Below are 17,513 nucleotides of genomic sequence, written 5' to 3'. Positions count from 1 at the left end.
GTGTCTTTTTGAGTGCGGGATCTGAAACTCTGACAGACCCTGCACTTGTCTTTCACATGAGACTCCCCCAGGCACTTTTAAACAGCTGGAGTGGGGATCACTCATGGGCATGGGTTTAGTGCATGTAGCACATGGCTTGAAACCTGGGCACTGGGCATGCCCTGTCTTGGGCACAAAGTCCCTTAAGGGGACTAACAGCTATAATTAACTATTTGCAACAATGTAACAAAAAAAACAACAAACAAACAAAAAACCAACAAAAAACAAACAAACAAAAACCAAACACCCACTGGTATAGAGGACTTGCTAAAGCAAGAGAGAAGACTGTTCCAGCAACTGTTACAGGAGTAAGAGGGAACTGGACGGGAGCAGGCCTGCGCCGGCCCTTATACCAGCACATGAGCATGGGCCTCCAGGGGGTGCTAGAGTCAGCCCTAGGGATACCACAGGGGGGAAACCTCCAGCAGCAGTGCACGCAGAGCGCGCACACCTAATATGGAATGGACATGAGTAAGCACTCGAAGAACCAGTATTTTAGACCTCAGTACTTAATCTGCCCTCTTTCATCCTGTAGTTGTAATCCTGGATCCGCCATTTATCAGACCTGTGGCTGGTAACTCATCTAAAACGGCAGTAAATAAGAGTCAAGTCATATAAAAAGCAGCAACATCTCTGGTGTAAAAATATTACAAGTTTATTAAAACTGAAGACGTTACACATTTTAATAAACTTCCCCCCCAAAAAACTTTATATTGTACTGTGGCAAGTTTAGAGCACAGATAGCAAGTGACCTTTTAGACAGTGTTATAACATGGGCTGAACTCCTTAAACTGCAACAAATCTCAAAAAGTAGAATTAAATATGGGACTTCTTTAAAATTAAAAATATACTGAATAATTGGAAATAAATCTCAAGTTCAAAGTAAACAAATGCTTTAAAAATACATACTAAAATATCTAAAAGCTTAAGTCACTAGCAGCACATATGTTTAGATAGATATAAGTTACATGCAGTATTCCAAACTGCACAAATCAGAAGAGCCAGTCCCTTTCACAAAGCCTACCATTTAAGGCAAAAGAGATCCATGCCTGCATAGAGCCCCAATGAAATCAACACAGCTCTGTACTGAGGCATGGGTCTGCCCACACATTTCTCTTTGCAGGATCGGAGGCCCTAGCTATACATTCTAAGCAAAGATATTTGAAAAGCATTTATATGCCAAGACCCAAGTTTAATGTTCTGTGTTTCTCCTACATGAATGCAGCTCCCTGCACACTTCAGGAATTAGTGATGTCATCTATTCTTACAAGAAAAACAACGAATCTCAAAAACTCAGCTCTTGGGAAACAAAAAGCTTTCAGACCACTGGTCTGTAAATGAAGGTTATTCATGTATCCTGTTAGCATTTAAGATCTTGCTTTTTTTAATTATTTCAAGCCTTTTAAAAAATATTAGTTCAAGTTTATAGCTTTATGAATTTCTTTAATGCTTTTTGGTAGGGTGTAATGTACACATCAAAACAAATGAGGTAAAAAAAGAAAAACTGCCTTTTTCAGGTCTGATCCAATTCCTACTGAACTCAAAACTCCCATTACCTTCACTAAAAGTTGCATGTGGCACTCAAACAGAAAAACGGTTAATATTAGTATCTTTTAAAGATGACAAGTGCTCCATAAAATTAACCTTCTGGTACCTAGCTGGCAGACAGATTTACTTATACACCACAAACAACAGCATGTGATTGCTGATGAAGAGCTGAGTGAAAGTGGGCATATGAAAAAACCATGAGCTGGAAAGAACTGTTTAATTGATTAAATATGACTAAGTTACAAAAGTACCTAATTATGTCATAGGCAAAAGGTAAAGGACACACTACTTTGCTCTATTTCAGTAACTCTGTTGTCAAACTGGAATTTTTTGGTAAGCCATAAGTAATAAAGATTCATAAACAATTTAGGGGGAAAATTACGTATCAGATCTTTACCTGAATTTGAAACAATGCGATAACAATGATGTTATTGCTTGCCTAACTAATTTTGAAGAATCAGCTTGTGTAACTCATAAGCTCATTCAAATATCATACAACCTTTCAATAAATTTAAACAAAATATTTAGACCTACTGATTAAATAGTTCATAGAGGAGTAAGTTCTATGACCAGCTACTGTACATCTGAAAACCATCAATCCCTCCTGAAGTATTGTAACTTTAACTTTTGGTCTAGATAAAAAGCAGTAAAGCTCTTGATTTGAAGCCCAATCCTGCCAAACCCCCATGCCCATTAACCTGTGTAGTTTTAAAGACTTCCATAAAACTACTCAAGAAAGGGTTTTGGATTTGGGGCCCTTGGTGATTAACGGAAGCCTGCCAAATATTTTTGAGACCCGCAGAGCACACAATAAGTCTAGCTAGTCATGGGTTTGCCCACTTACTATATAAAATGGCAGATAACGCTCGCCATTATGAATTCTAGGCCACATATCTTGGATTTGTAATATTTTTCAAAATAAATTAACACATTTAGCTATTGCTGATTTATACATGATTTATTTAAATCTCTTTAGATGACGGGGAAACTAACACTGGTTATTGAAAGCAATGCTTTTAAATTAACTGATTCAAGTATCTCAATATATCATTTTTCAGGTGAGTCCAAGAGCAAAAACTTTTAGCCATAAATGTATCAGAATGAATTTAATAAGGATGTTGTTTAAAAACATCCATCACCTACTTTAGATCTCCTTTCTCGTTCACTCTACCTAATATTTCAAACGAACAAAAGGCACAACCAAACTTAGCAGGGACAATGTGCCTCAATGCCTTGATAAGTACAGCCCACGGTATGGAATACTGGGCAAGTTTTAGCCTTAAAGATTATAGTCAAGTTATAAATACACATCTTGAAACTGACTTCATGCTGGAATCTATACCTTACCCCTACTTTCAGGAAAGCAGACATGCCCATCCATTTAAAAAAATACAGTAAAAGAATCGCAAAGATCATATTACTTTGTAATTTCAACCTGTCCACAGGTGGAATACAGTTTACTCAGTAAGATGCAATTATAGTACTTCTCAGGAGGATCAGTCACATTACCCATTGTAAGCATCTTTCTTTACAAACTGTATAGTTTACAAACTGAAAAATGTTCTATAGCTGTGAACTAAACATTTTTACTCTGCTTCTAAAATTAGCTAACAAACTGTACATTACCACAGCAAAATGTACAAGAAGCAATTCAATAAATATAATGGTCCACCATGCAAGCCATGAGAATGCCCAAACTATATTTTGTTCCACTAACTTGAAGGAGTTTCTATAAACATTTTGGTTTACACTGTAATTGTAGCCATATCACTCCCATGTCTCTCTAAACATTTTTGTCATTAATTCAGATTTAACACAAAAAACAAAGAATTATACTGAAATGTGTTTGGGAGGCAAAACTTTTGAGACCGTACGTAATTTTTACTATAGCAAAAAAAAGATATAGACTCCATTCTCTTCCATGTACAGCATTCTACAGCTGTATGTTTAACATGCATTAATCTGATAATTACAAACATTTGAGACTATGAACTACTGGGTGCAAAATGAAAACACTGGTGAAAGTCATAATATTAGTACTTGGCAAATGAAATCTGAAATTTAAGAAACATGGGGAAATTTAGACTGCTTAGAAAATAAATAAATATACTAAAATTGTCAGTATTTTTTTTTAAACTGAAGATTTAAAACAAAGACATGGCGTAGTAAATCCAGATCCATTAATTGCTAATATTTAATTACTTAATTAGAGAAGAAACTGAATAAAAGAACCAGTTAACCAGAAAGCAAACCGTGTACTCAAAACATTGTTTATACCAGATATTTAGTAACACTGCAGTAAGCAAGGCCATGAGATGAACAGATTTACGTAATGTTTTCTGACTGTCACATGGTTAGTGATTTCATACCTGAGATGAAAAATCAAGAGGTAACAATACCTGTTGTGTTGTATACAGGATTCAGGTAGATAAGAACGAACATTTTTTTTAGAACAGCAAGTTTTAAAAATATATGTAAAATATCACCATTGACATTTTTCCCTTCTAATTACTTTAGCTATTTAAATATGCACTCTCCCATTTGTGTGTCAGAACACATTTTGAAAGTATGTTAAAGGTTCCTATTTCCCCACTGCTTTAATAATTCATATGGAATTATGAGAATTGTCTTAGAAGTAACCACTCCCACTTTCCAATCACAATAAGCTTAAGGCACCCATAAAAATCATTCTTCATTGGAGGTTTCAGTTCCACTGAATCTTCCCTTCATAAAAAAGTGACAGATAAAACAGTTGACTTAACACACGAGATCAGAGTATGCCACATTCTGTATTAGCAAAGCAACAGTTTAGCAGATATGAAGCTCAGAAAAATTAAATAATCTAAACACTTACTATTGATACCACAGCCCCTTCAGTAGTGTGTCAAGGGAAAATGAAATTTTTGATGAAAGGAAAAATTTATATCAAACTATGCAAAAAGCACAAGGAGAAAGCAGAACAATAATGTTGGACCTTGTTTAACGGTTGCTGATCAGATGTTTACATGATGCAAGGAAATAAATGACATTCACACACATTATTCCATGATAGATACACTATTTATACGAATGTTTTGGAAACTAGCAAGTTTAGTGATTCTCTACACCACAGTGATGACTGCAAATACGTGATTCCACAGCAAAGAACACGCTCTTAAAGAATCATATTGTTTTCATCTTCATGAATGATGGTAAAAATCACTTGCTAGATAATAGAAATTATTTGATTCCATATTTCACAAAACATATCTTTGATTTGCCACTAGCAAACTCATTTAGCAGACAAAGCGTTAACATTTTTCATCACAGAAGCTCAACTGAGGTGTGTGTGTGTGTGTGTGCGCGCGCACACACACGCACACACACACTCTTTAGTACACAGGAAGATAAGCTGTATTGGTTAAACTGGACTTTACTTCAGATTCTGAAGTTTAATTCTTTACTTCCACAGCTTCTTTCTCAACCTTTTCTTTCGCCTTCTCCTTTTCTTCCAGTTTGTCTTCTTTTTGAAGCAGTGCTATAATCTCAGCAACCTGACTTGTTGAGATATCAATGTCTTCTTTGTCAATTAATTCTACCACCTACATGAATATAAAAAAGGAAATCCACAAAAACATTAATTTTCACATAGGTTAAAGTATACTGACACCCTAAATCAGGGGTCTCAAACGACGACGAGGGCCGCATGAGGACTAGTGCATTGGCCTGAGGGCCACATCACTGACACCCACCCCTTGCTGCCCCTGGCCCCACCCCCACTCCACCCCTTCCATGAGGCCCCAAACCCTGCCCCACCTCTTCCCTGCCCCCATTCCAACCCCTTCCCCAAAGTCCTCACCCCAACTCTGCCCCCTCTGTGGGGTGCGGCAGGGGGTCGGGGTGCAGCAGGAGGTTAGGGTGCAGGGTGCGGCGGGGCTCAGGGCAGGGAGTGCAGGAGGTATGCAGGGTACAGCAGGGGGCTCAGGGCAGGGAGTTGGGGTGTGGGGTGCAGCAGGAGGTTGGGGTGTAAGGTGTGGCAGAAGGCTCAGGGCAGGGGGTTGGGGTGCAGGAGGGATGCGGGCTCCGGCCCGGCGCCGCTTACCTAGAGTGGCTCTGGGGTGGCAGCGCCGCGCACCGTGGCCAGGGCAGGCTCCCTGCCTGCCTGCCCTGGTCCCGCTCCGCTCCAGGAAGCGGGCGGAGACCCGGGGGGGGGGGAAGAGGTGGGGGAGCGCAGGTATGGGGACACGGGGAACTTGGCGGCCCACATGAAAGAACCCCGCGGGCCGCGTGTTTGAGACCCCTGCCCTAAATCTAATCTCTCATAGGTCTAAGCAATATAGAGTTAATATATGGAGATATACCTATCTCATAGAACTGGAAGGGACCCTGAAAAGTCATCGAGTCCAGACCCCTGCCTTCACTAGAAGGACCAAGTACTGATTTTGCCCCAGATCCCTAAGTGGGCCCCTCAAGGATTAAACTCACAACCCTGGGTTTAGCAGGCCAAAGCTCAAACCACTGAGCTATCCCTCCCCCCGGTTGTTCTGTTGGTTGCATGTGATCATATATATAATCCAGTTTTGCAATATTTTTAAAAATTATTAAAATCCAGTGGCTTTTTGATGACTCATGTAAAGTGGCTGAAGATCTAAGCTCAGTTCCTAATGAACTGTCCTCATCAAGTTCTTTTTGCTATGGACATGCATGCAAACATTAAGGGCCAGATTCATAAAAGCTTGTCCCTCAAGGTGTTTAAGCTACAACTGATTGCCCTCTCTACATTACATAAACCTAGAGCAAATCTGACCCTATGAGCAGGGGTGTAAAGCATCTAGGCTGCTTTGTATAACTATGTGGGCGGGCCACGTGACATTCAGATTCTGAATTTTCATTTTAAAATATTAGTAGGCCTTCCTGATTGTGAAAAAAGCCTTCCAAACATGAACTGAGTGTAAACCTCATGTAGTGGTGTCCTCCTTATGCTGCAGGCAGCCTAAAAAGATGATTCAGGTTTGAACTCTTCCATCGAGCATTATCTCATTGAGATATTAGCTCAAAATTCCAATAATGACAACATTTAAAATCAGCATGAAGTATTTCACTGCTCATTTTAGTGGCTGGAAATGAAGGACACAGGGAGGTGGGAACTGAAAGTTGCTGGAGAAAAGGAAATTAAAATAGAACAGGAGGAAGGGGCAGGAAGAGAAATGAAAGGCAGAAATACTGGTTTCTCTAAAGCTGACATTCCCCCCCCCCCCCCACTGAATGATGCGCAATGCAACAAAAAAGTACTAAGCAAACAATACAAAATGTTCATAACTAAGGACCTGATTTACTATTGTGTTATTAGCTGTAAACCAGTGGAATCACACTGGTGGGAACCTGTAATGCAGTGATAAAGCAGACCCGATATTCATTAGTACAAAAAAGATCACTTTCTGCACTTGATCTTAGTGAAAACCTCCAAATGAAAGAAAGTGGGAAATCTGCCATGGACTAAAGATAGTACATAGTCCTAAATTTATACCCTGGCCCACAGACCGAACATTAAATTCAGCTTTTGTCTGCTAAATGAGTTTGACACCTCTGCTTTATGTGGACATGCTTTTACCAACATTTAAAAACAGGTTGTATCCTACAGGAGTTGAGAGTGGTCACCACTGTAAAAAAAATCAACATTTACCAACAGCTAAAATACAGTTGTCTCAAACAGACTCAAATAATAATGGTGTCTCAAATACTACCATATGTGTCACAAATGTGTTAAGACACTTAACATCTTCCTCTTGATGAAAATAAAAGAGCATTACCAAGTTAAAAAGAATATTAGGTTTTAAAATAAATTACTAGTTTAAAACTTTTAATCACCTGAAAGCATGAGGAAAATAATGTGACAATAGCATTTTTAAAACCGCCACTAGTTTGATTTAAAAACAGAAAAATAGCTCATTCCAGGATCTGTAGTTTTTCTTTAGTAGATTTTTTTAAAAATAAAATTCGACCAAAAAAAAAAAAAAAAACAAAACAAAAAAAAAAACAAAAAAACCCAAACAAACAGTATTATCACAGATAAACACTATTAATAAACATACGATCCTAAAGCCCGGGCAAACCAAATGCAGAGCAAAAAAACAAGTTCAATTAAAAAAAATTAAAAGGGTTTTCAATCTTTTTGAAGACAAAGGAAGAAAGTTAGTTATCCTTGTATAAAATACTATAAAACTCCATAATGGTGATTTTAGTTCAGAGATTTAAGGACAACTTCAGCTCTTGTATAACCACTGAAGTCTCTGAAGTTAATAGAATTACATCAGGAAAGGATTCGGCTTTTAGTCTTATCTGACTTGATAAATATAGCTTAATGCAATAACAGCTCCGAGCCGCCATGAAGGAATTAAAAAAAAAAAAAAAAAAAAAAATTAAAGGCCTAAAAGAAGTGGACTTTTACTAAAGAGGAAAAAATGTGATTCAGGAGGACAAATATTGTATTTTCCAGTCTGCTCCTACTATATTCACTGTTATTGTAAGTCATCACTTGTGTAAAGCAGAAAAATGACTTTCAAATGAACCAATCTAAAAGTTTAACATGAGTTTCAGTACATCCCTAGAGCTGCTTCCACTTCACTGAAGTAACAAAAGGAGAACAGCAGGGGAGAGCCAGGAAAACTGTGGGAAGGGAGAAAAAAAATGGAACACGACAGCTAGAAGGAGAGGAAATGGACAGTATTTACAGTGCAACCCAGAATATTCGAAGTGCACTAACCGGGAAGCAAGCATGATGCGCACCTAAAAGAAACTTGGTGGGTGTGTGTGTGTTCAGATTATTGGGGGTCTCTGAAATTCTGTTGCTACATAACTCCTAAACTCCACAGCATTAAAGCTTCAAAACTGAAGAGATTCTGTAGCTCAACAGCAGAGGAGCTTCAGAGACAAACAGCTCCCCTCTCAGGACGACTGATGGCCTGGTGTGCTCCAGGCTTAAGAATGCAGAGCACAATGAAGCATCTCTCTCAAATGTTCGTATGGTTTAGTATTCTAGATATAGTAGGGAAGAATTTTGGCTAATACCAGTCTTAACTGTTTGTAGCCATTAAAAAACCCACAGCGCTTTTCTTAAGACAAAGGAACAAATACTGCCCCTCCCCCCAATTGCCTCCTCAAATACTATTTTAAACCGCATTTTCATATGCCAAAACATTGTGCATAAACTGTTAGTTTATAAATATCTAGCATAAGGCTTTAATTAAAAAAAACAAGCTGTCCAGTTGGCTGGATAGTAGGACAGATGGGGAGTGCCACCAAAAGGCATCCCAGATTGCATGCTCATCTGTGGAGGGGAGGGTAAGAGCTACAGATGTGGTTTTTACTAGGAAAGAGAAACTTTTGGTTTAGGGATGAAGAGTTGAATGTTGGATATGGGGGGAAAATCATGAATACATCCCCCAAACTAGTGGTAAAAAAAGTCTCCATTAATTTAGCAGTGGTAGTATGTATTAAAAACACAAATACAAAAGACTGATCTATCATTCAGATATTCTATATCAAAATAAAAATTTGGGCAAAGAAAACAATATGAAATTAAGTGAAAATTGTAAAATGTAGCCTAACTCAGCAGTTCTGTAAGTGTGTAATACCTGTTTTATTTTATTAAACTGCTCTGCAGACTCACCTTGGCAACATCATCTATATCAATCTTGCCGTCCTGGTTTTCATCTAATGCCTCAGCAATCCTATTCAGTTTGTTCTCTGGAAACTTCTGGATTTGTTTCATCACACTAATAAGCTCGTTGATACTGATGAGATTCTCCCTAAAGGGGAAACACAATCTGTATACAGCAAACAGTTACTACAAAGAAGTAAAGAAGGAAGAGAAAAGGATATTAAAGACATGTAATGGTATTTTATATTGAACAAAAGGTTTGTAGCCTGATCAAGAACTGAAAACAAAAAAAGCAAAAGTGAATTATTTATCAGTTATTAGAGTTCTTTAGATAGGTCTTTATCCTCCAGACACTTATCCTTCTTCACTCTTATGATTTCCACATGCTGATTTGCACAAATACAAGAAGCCACTGATAACTGAAATATAATTTGGTCAAGTTTGTGTGCTCCTCAGCACCTAAAGACCTTTGTCCTATTCATTCAGGGGACACTACCCTGCCTCAGTCATCCTGCTGGACTCAAGAGGTTAGTCTACAGAAAATAGAGAGTGGAAAGCAGGCAAGAGAACCCATTTGAACGAACCCTGGGAAGGCAAGAATTGAGGAATATGTTCTTGTAACAGCATACACAGACACGCCCTGTTGGATTTAATTTCCTCACACATGGAAGGAATAAACCCTTCTACAAAATGTAAGGACTGAACTCCATACTACTCCTAAGCAAATTTCAGAAACTGTCTCCCTGCTTCTGAAGTGGCAACACGTTGCTTTGATATCTGCCCTTTGTAGGCTAAACCCTCTGCTTGCCCTCATGAAGTGGTTTACACTAGGGCTGTCAAACAATTAAAAAAATTAACTGTGATTAATCGTGTGATTTTAAAAAATTGCACGATTAATCGCACTGTTAAATACCATTTATATAAATATTTTTTGATGTTTTCTACATTTTCAAATATATTGATTTCAATTACAACACAGAATACAAAGTGTACAGTGCTCTCATATTTATTTTTTGTACTATAAAAACAAAAGAAATAGTATTTTTCAATTCACCTAATACAAGTACTGTAGTGCAATCTCTTTATCGTGGAAGTTGAACTTACAAATGTAGAATGTACAAAAAAACCTGCATTCAAAAATAAAACGTTAAACTTTAGAGCCTGAAAGTCCACTCAGTCCTATTTCTTTTTCATCCAATCGCCCAGACAAACAAGTTTGTTTACATTTGCAGGAGATAATGCTACCCGCTTCTTGTTCACAATGTCACCTGAAAATTAGAACAGGCATTCACATGACACTGTTGTAGCTAGCATTGCAAGGTATTTACATGCCAGATGCACTAAAGATTCATATGTCCCTGTCAGAAATGTAATAAACGTATTATTTTTTTAACGAGCATCATCTGCATGGAAGCATGTCCTCTGGAATGCTGGCCGAAGCATGAAAGGGCATATGAATGTCTAGCATATCTGCCACACAAATACCTTGCAATGCCAGCTACCAAAGTCCCATGTGAACGCCTGTTCTAACTTCCTGGTGATGTAAATAAGAAGTGGGCAGCATTATCTCCCGTAAATGTCAACAAACTTGTTTGTCTTAGCGATTAGCTGAACAAGAAGTAGGACCGAGTGGACTTGTAGGATCTAAAGTTTTGCAGTGTTTTGTTTTTGAATGCAGTTATGTAACAAACAAAACAAAATATCTACATTTGTAAGTTATACTTTCACAATAAGGAGATTTCACTACAGTACTTGTATGAGGTGAATTGAAAAAATACTGTTTCTTTTGTTTCTCATTTTTACAGTGTAAATATTTGTAAGCAAAAATAATGTGAGCAGTGTACACTTAGTATTCTGTGTTGTAACTGAAATCAATATATTTGAAAATGTAGAAGAACATCCCAAAATATTTAATAAATTAAATTGGTATTCTATTGTTTAACAGTGCGATTAAAACTTTGATTAATCATCAATTTGAGTTAAATCGCACGAATTAACCGCGATTAATTGACAGCCCTAGTTTACACCTTCCAACCCAGGTCACACAGAGATGCAGATGATGATAAAACCAACAATCCTTTTAATAAGGGTTTTTTATTAGTATGGTTTTAACACCATATCTGCCTAACCTCAGGTTTTTGGCTACAGATTTTTCAGAAGAGGAGGATGTTTCTCTGGACGATCATTAAAAAATTCCTGGACTTTTGCTGATGCCATGACAATCCTGAGGCTATGGAGGTCATTGCAGTGACCAGACTCAAAATGGTAAAAAAAAAAAAAAAAAAAGTCACTTGAATTGAAAGGAAGGGAAGGCCACAAACATTTATCATGTATAAAACTTCATCAGTTTTACTTAAGCCACTTTTAAACATGATGCATCTCGCAATCATTGCGTAAGGCATAAAACCCAGAAGTAACCAAACATTTCCTTGCAATAACTTGGAAATTCAGCTAATACAAAACAGAATATTAACCCAAGATCCAGAAAAAGGAGAGACAGACTGTTCCAAAACCTGACCAACATTATGGAAAAATATACACTTATACACTGCATAAATTAAGGCTTGAGTAGGGGGTCTCGCGTGGAAGTTTAAAAAGATATACTGGGTTACCGAGCTTACATTAAAATTCAAATACACAGTGGTAATTCCCCATTGTAATAGTCATAAATGATGGTACACCCATTTACACTTCTACACACAAAGAGCATATATATACAGTGCTCCAACATTTAACCTAGTAATTCACTTAATTTCCACGGACAAAGGAGCAAGAATCTTGAGGTATTTCTGAACCTGGTACACCTACAAGGACAATTCTTGCCTCCTGCCAAGCCTGTTAAGTACTGTCAATACAATTCATGCCAACACATGGAAATTTCTTCCCATCTGAGCCAATATTCTCTCCTTTTTATTGATGGCTATCATTCCATTATCTCACATGCAGTTTAGAAAGCCTTTTACCAATGGAGCCAACACTCACTTCTCGTAAACCAACCAGCAAGGTGAATGCTGAAGAGCAACAATTCAAAATATCAGGTTAAGAAAAGATATACAAATATTCCAAGACCATGCAAAAGAAAGAATCTGTTACACATAGGGCCCTGATCCAATTCTCACTGAAGTCAATAGTGATCTTCCATCCATTTCAGCTGAAGCTGGATCAAGCCCATAATGGGTAATAATTCCAAGCAATATGTCTATAACAAAGTCTAGCACAATGGGGCTTCTGTGCGCCTGTAATATAAAGTTGACTATATAGTAAAAACAGTTTAATTGTTTAGACTACACATTTTTGTAAGAAATATTAGAGGAACCACAAAGTTTGGCAAACTATTCATTGATTTCCTACATCCCTCCAAGATAAGAAACCTTTGCATATAATGAATGGCTTTATAGAAGTGTACAATTACACAGCAAGCCCAGATTAAAATATATAGGCCATACTTTGTCAGCTAAGACTGGTCATCAGCTGTTTTTCCCCTACAACTACCTTTAATCATGTTTGTCTTAATCTTACGATATAAACTTGAAATAATTTACATTAAGCTAGGAATTGAGTGAAGACTTAATAAAAATGGGAATACTCGTCGCTATTTAGGCGGTAAACTGTTTGGGGCACAGACTCTCTTTTATATTTCTACACCAAGCATCAGAATGAGGCCCCAATCTTGATTTTGCAGCCTGGTTGCAATAGTAATCTGAGAGAGCTGTGATGTTCCTTAGTTTTAAAGGTGGGGAGGGGCAGGAAGAGAGACTCCCACTGAAATCAGAACTGCATGAATGTCTGAGGTTTGAATTTTGTAGCATAGCTGCATGTAGCGAGGTGGTCACCCCGCTCCTGTCCGGAGGGGTAAAAGCAGGGCCAGTGCAACCCATTAGGCGACCTAGGCAGTCGCCTAGGGCGCTAGCATTTGGGGGGGCGGCATTTCAGGTCCTTCGGCGGCGACTGGATCTATGGCCGCCCCGGTCATAGTCGGCATTTAGGCGGAGGGAGCATGGGGAGAGCTGCCTGCAGCAAGTGGGGGGGGGGGGGGGGGGGGCAGCACGCAGGGGAACTCCCTGCCCCAGCTCACCTCTGCTCCACCTCCTCCCCTGAGCATGCCATCCCGTTCCGCTTCTCTCCCTCCCAGGCTTGCGGTGCCAAACAGCTGATTGGCGCCGCAAGCCTGGGAGGCGGGAGAAGTGGAGCGGCGATGGCATGCTCGGGGAGGAGGTGGAGCAGAGGTGAGCTGGGGCGGGGAGCTGCCGCAGCTCCCTGTCGCGGGGGTGTGTGTGTGGGGGGGACCTCAGGGTGGAGGGGGTGGGTGGGTAGCTGCCACAGGGCTTGGCGGGGGGGGGAGGGGGGGGGGGCGGCAGAAGGTGGAAGTTTTGCCTAGGGTGCAAAACATCCTTGAACCTGCCCTGGATAAAAGCAGCCTTGGAGAGGGCTAGGGCTGGGGCTGAGAGAAAAACCTAGGCTGATTGGAAAAGTAGTCTCAGCTGGGGCCACGCCCCAATCAGGCCACAGCTGGCCCTATAAAGGGGCTGCTAGGCTGGAGTTAAGTCAGTCTGTCTCTCTCTAGTTGTTGAGAGGGATGGGCCTGGCTGCTGGGAGCTGAGCAAGGTACCCAGAGTGGAGCAGGGTTCGGGGAAGGCTAGAGGAGCTGGGGAGCTCCAGCCTGGAAAACCCACAGGCTACAGGCCTTGCTAAAGACCAGAAAAGGTACTGGGGTTGTAGAGGGCAGCCCAAGGGTAGGCAGAGGCAGCAGGTCCAAACCCTCCTTGCCGATGATGAGTGCCAATTATACTGCAGTCTGCCCCAGTGAGTGGGGGCTAGATGGTGACTAGCAGTAGCCCAAGACTGAGGTGAGGATAGGGGAGTGGGGGTTCCCCAGGGAGGGGAGACCCAGCAAGACTGTGAGAAGGGGCACTGGGGTCCGGGAGGGACGGGGGCCAGCGGCAAGGCAATACATTGGCCTGCAGAGGGCGCTCTGGAGGCTGGCGAGCTAATTCCTTGGAGGACTAGCAGGAGGCGCCGCCAGGTGAGTCGTCGCCCTGCTACACTGCATAATAAAACCTTTATGGAATTTGTTTGGAAGTCAGAAAGCATACCAAGATAAAATGTTGGTGTATTCTACACAAATGTAACTAAGGGCATGATTTGGCCTGCAGAACCTTTACTACTGGTGTCAAGCATAGGAAGGCAAGGTCCCAAAGAACACATCCTGACTCTCAAAGCTCAGACTGAATTTGCAGGACTGGGAGTTTGGGGAGAAACCCATCTTTTTATTTGTATATTAACCAGATTTGAGATGGAGATCACTGAGATTGAAGCCCACAATGCAATTTTTGCAGTCACTTTTCAGAATTAAACCGTACATTAAACTTTTGAAACAAAATAACTTCCTTGCTATTATTTTTTTTCCAAACCAACCTAACGCAAGAATTCATGTTTCAGCCTACCACACAGACTGATGGTGGTGAATGAGTGTTTTGAAAAGGAAGTGTGGTGCCATCATTCACTTACCCAATAGGTGGACTAGCACCACTGTCCAACTGTCCATCCACCACCTTTTGGTCTGTCTCTAATTCATTAATAATTTTGCCAATTTGTCCAATCATTCGGTTCACCCTTTTGGTCAACCGCTTGCTTGCTTTAGACTCTTCCACTACATCCTCTTGTCCTGTTTTAGATAGCTCCTTTATCTCTTGCAAATCCTAGAGGAGATGGTCAAGCAAAAAAGCGTTCATGAGAAGATAAATTTGCAACAACAAATATAGTAATGTCTAACAGAAAAGCAGGAGTCGTATGCAAATCAAAAAGGATGCAGCAGGAGAGGAAGCAGTTATTGCTGTTGTCAGACACATGGGAACAGTGAATTTTAGAGACTAAAAATGAAGGTTAATTTTAGAAATTAAATTAATGTTGTGGCTAGTTCTACATGTCCCTTACATAGTCCTAAATCCTCGACCGTTCCCCTCCTGCCAATTAAAAACCCTTTTCATCCATCCTAGTATTTCAACCCCACATCCTTTCGGTGTCGTACGACTGGATCAGGACTTCTTTCAGACAGCATCAACACCACTTTACAGATTGGAGAAATTGTTCCCTATTGATTCTAAGAGGCACTCCATTCCCTTCCCATATCATACTGCCTCTGCAGCACAGTGAGCATGGAGTAAAGAACAGAGGCCAGATCCTCAGCTGATGTAAACTGTCATAGTTCCATTGACTTCAGCTGAACTTTAACTATTTACACAAGCTGAGGATCTGACAGTCCTGCATGACAATATACCACACAATAACTGAGCAAGTAGGCCTCTCCAACCATTGCCAATTTGGGTTCTCTCAGCTCACAAAACAAAATTGTAATAGTTTAAGGTTACTTTTTCTAAGAATATGTATGGACAGAGCTTCTCTACCCCATTCTTTACCTCACTATATTCCTGAACATCATCCTTTAGCTCCTCAAGCTCCTCCTTTTCTTTTGTTAACAATTTCTTCTTTTCCTTCAGTTTGGTGCAAGCATCACTCAGCATGTCAATCTCCTCCTTGGTTATTTCCTCACCCTAAAAAGTGGAATATCCAAATAAGCATAGGACACATTTGTGGTTTCTTCCAGGAAAAAAAAATTGATTCAGTGAGAGTTTGTATTCTTTTACGTTTCAGAGCAGGTATAATACATAGACTGATATTTTGAGATTGGTGCATGGATGTTAGGTATATTAGAACAGTCAATCTACTCATTTTTAAAATGTGAATTAAAGATAGTTTATGTTAGTATAATTGTCCCTTAGCCCCTCTGGCAATTTCTGTGATTTTCACAGCCATATTTCCCTACTGTTTAAAAAGTGTTTCTCTCCTACCTGTTGCTGTGTGAAAGAACACAAACAGAGGAAAAAGAAGAACAGGAGGACTTGTGGCACCTTAGAGACTAGTCCTCCTGTTCTTCTTTTTGCGGATACAGACTAACACGGCTGCTACTCTGAAACAGAGGAAATGTTTCTTTTGTCAGTCAATGTAACTGACTGTATGAAAAGTTCTGAAATGCACATATCAATTGAAAAAAAAAAATTCCTTCCTCCTAAAAGCTCTTTAAATTTATAGTAATCTTTGGTAATAGTGTAAAATTAGCAGGTATCACATTTCAAGACAGTTGTCTGACTTATAAACTGCTGTCTTTTTAAACACCTAATACTCAAAAGTAAAAAATCCTAATCTTCAACCATCCCAAAATGAGAACACCAGAAGCTAGTCTCGAAAAATGGCTCATCACAAACAAACAGAACTAAGAAAGGCTAGTAATCTCTTTAGCTGGAGCCAGGAAATTAAAATAAAGACAAAGACATAAGCAAACACATTTGCATTAATCCGTAAGAAAAAAATTGTATAAATACCATTTTAGCCTACAAAAATAGCATAGACTGCAAAATGCTATGATTATTTGTGACATTTAGCTCTAATTGCCCATCTTATGAAAAAAGCATTTCACCCAGTTGCTTCATGGGAAAGTGCCTGTTTCACTTCATCACCTATCCTTTCCCAGTTCACTGATAAATGAACACTGAACACAGATCATAATGTACTCTTCCAATAATTAAATGATAGCTCTGACCCTTCTTGGTGAATATATTTGCTGAGCAGTGGCATGAGGAATCGACATTTTCTCCTGCAAAAATCTGCAAGAAGATCAGCCTAGCTGATCACCATAGCTGCAATTCCCAACTTAACAAGCAGTACTTAAAGAAAAAAAAAAAAAGCAAGCCATCATCCATTAATATATCAATGTCTCTTTTGCTGGTCCATTTAACACCTTTTCCATTTCTGACATGCTTCTTTATTAACTGTGTGTGTTTATTTTGGAAAAGTCATGTTTGTACAAGATATTGAAAACTTTCAGTATTCCACAAATCAAGTATGCCAGTGTACATTCACCTTGTTTAAGACATCTTTAGAAAACCGAGCTGTTAAAGTAAAAAGGAAAAGCTTATGAAAATGGGAAAATACTGAGTATGGTCAAACAATGCTGGGAACGAACGAACTGACGAATGAACGCGCACACACACCACACACATTCAGTTCTCCAGGGACATTTTTAAAACTTAAGGGGTCCACAAATGGAGTCCAAAGTAGCAATTTAGAAGAAGCTAAGCTAGAGATCAAGATTTAAGAGCAGAGAGAGGGACACTTCAAAAAGATTCTGGCAAATTCAAATAAGTCTTGGGTGAATTTCTATAGAGTTGATTTGGACAAGCTCCCTAAACCACTAGACCGTCACCTAAATGAAAGGTGGTAAGTTCAATAA

At 39.5% G+C, this 17,513-nt stretch overlaps 1 protein-coding gene across 2 annotated transcripts in view; it reads right to left on the bottom strand.

The window, feature by feature from the left end:
• Positions 1-673: 673 nt before the first annotated feature.
• The window catches only part of LETM1 (leucine zipper and EF-hand containing transmembrane protein 1), a 68,549-nt gene continuing 51,709 nt past the window's right edge, over positions 674-17,513 (bottom strand). The window contains exons 11-14 of one of the 2 annotated variants that reach the window (XM_005292392.5): positions 15,643-15,777; positions 14,735-14,925; positions 9,236-9,392; positions 674-5,168 (exon numbers count right to left, since the gene is read on the bottom strand). In XM_005292392.5, coding sequence (XP_005292449.1) covers positions 5,019-5,168; positions 9,236-9,392; positions 14,735-14,925; positions 15,643-15,777 — 633 coding nt within the window. In that variant the 3' untranslated portion in view covers positions 674-5,018. The remainder of the gene's footprint in view (positions 5,169-9,235; positions 9,393-14,734; positions 14,926-15,642; positions 15,778-17,513) is intronic. The other variant, XM_005292393.5, reaches the window with a different exon arrangement.

This window comes from Chrysemys picta, chromosome 5 (assembly GCF_011386835.1).
Source record: "Chrysemys picta bellii isolate R12L10 chromosome 5, ASM1138683v2, whole genome shotgun sequence".
Lineage (NCBI taxonomy): Eukaryota > Metazoa > Chordata > Testudines > Emydidae > Chrysemys > Chrysemys picta.
This window is presented reverse-complemented; position numbering and strand designations above follow the sequence as displayed.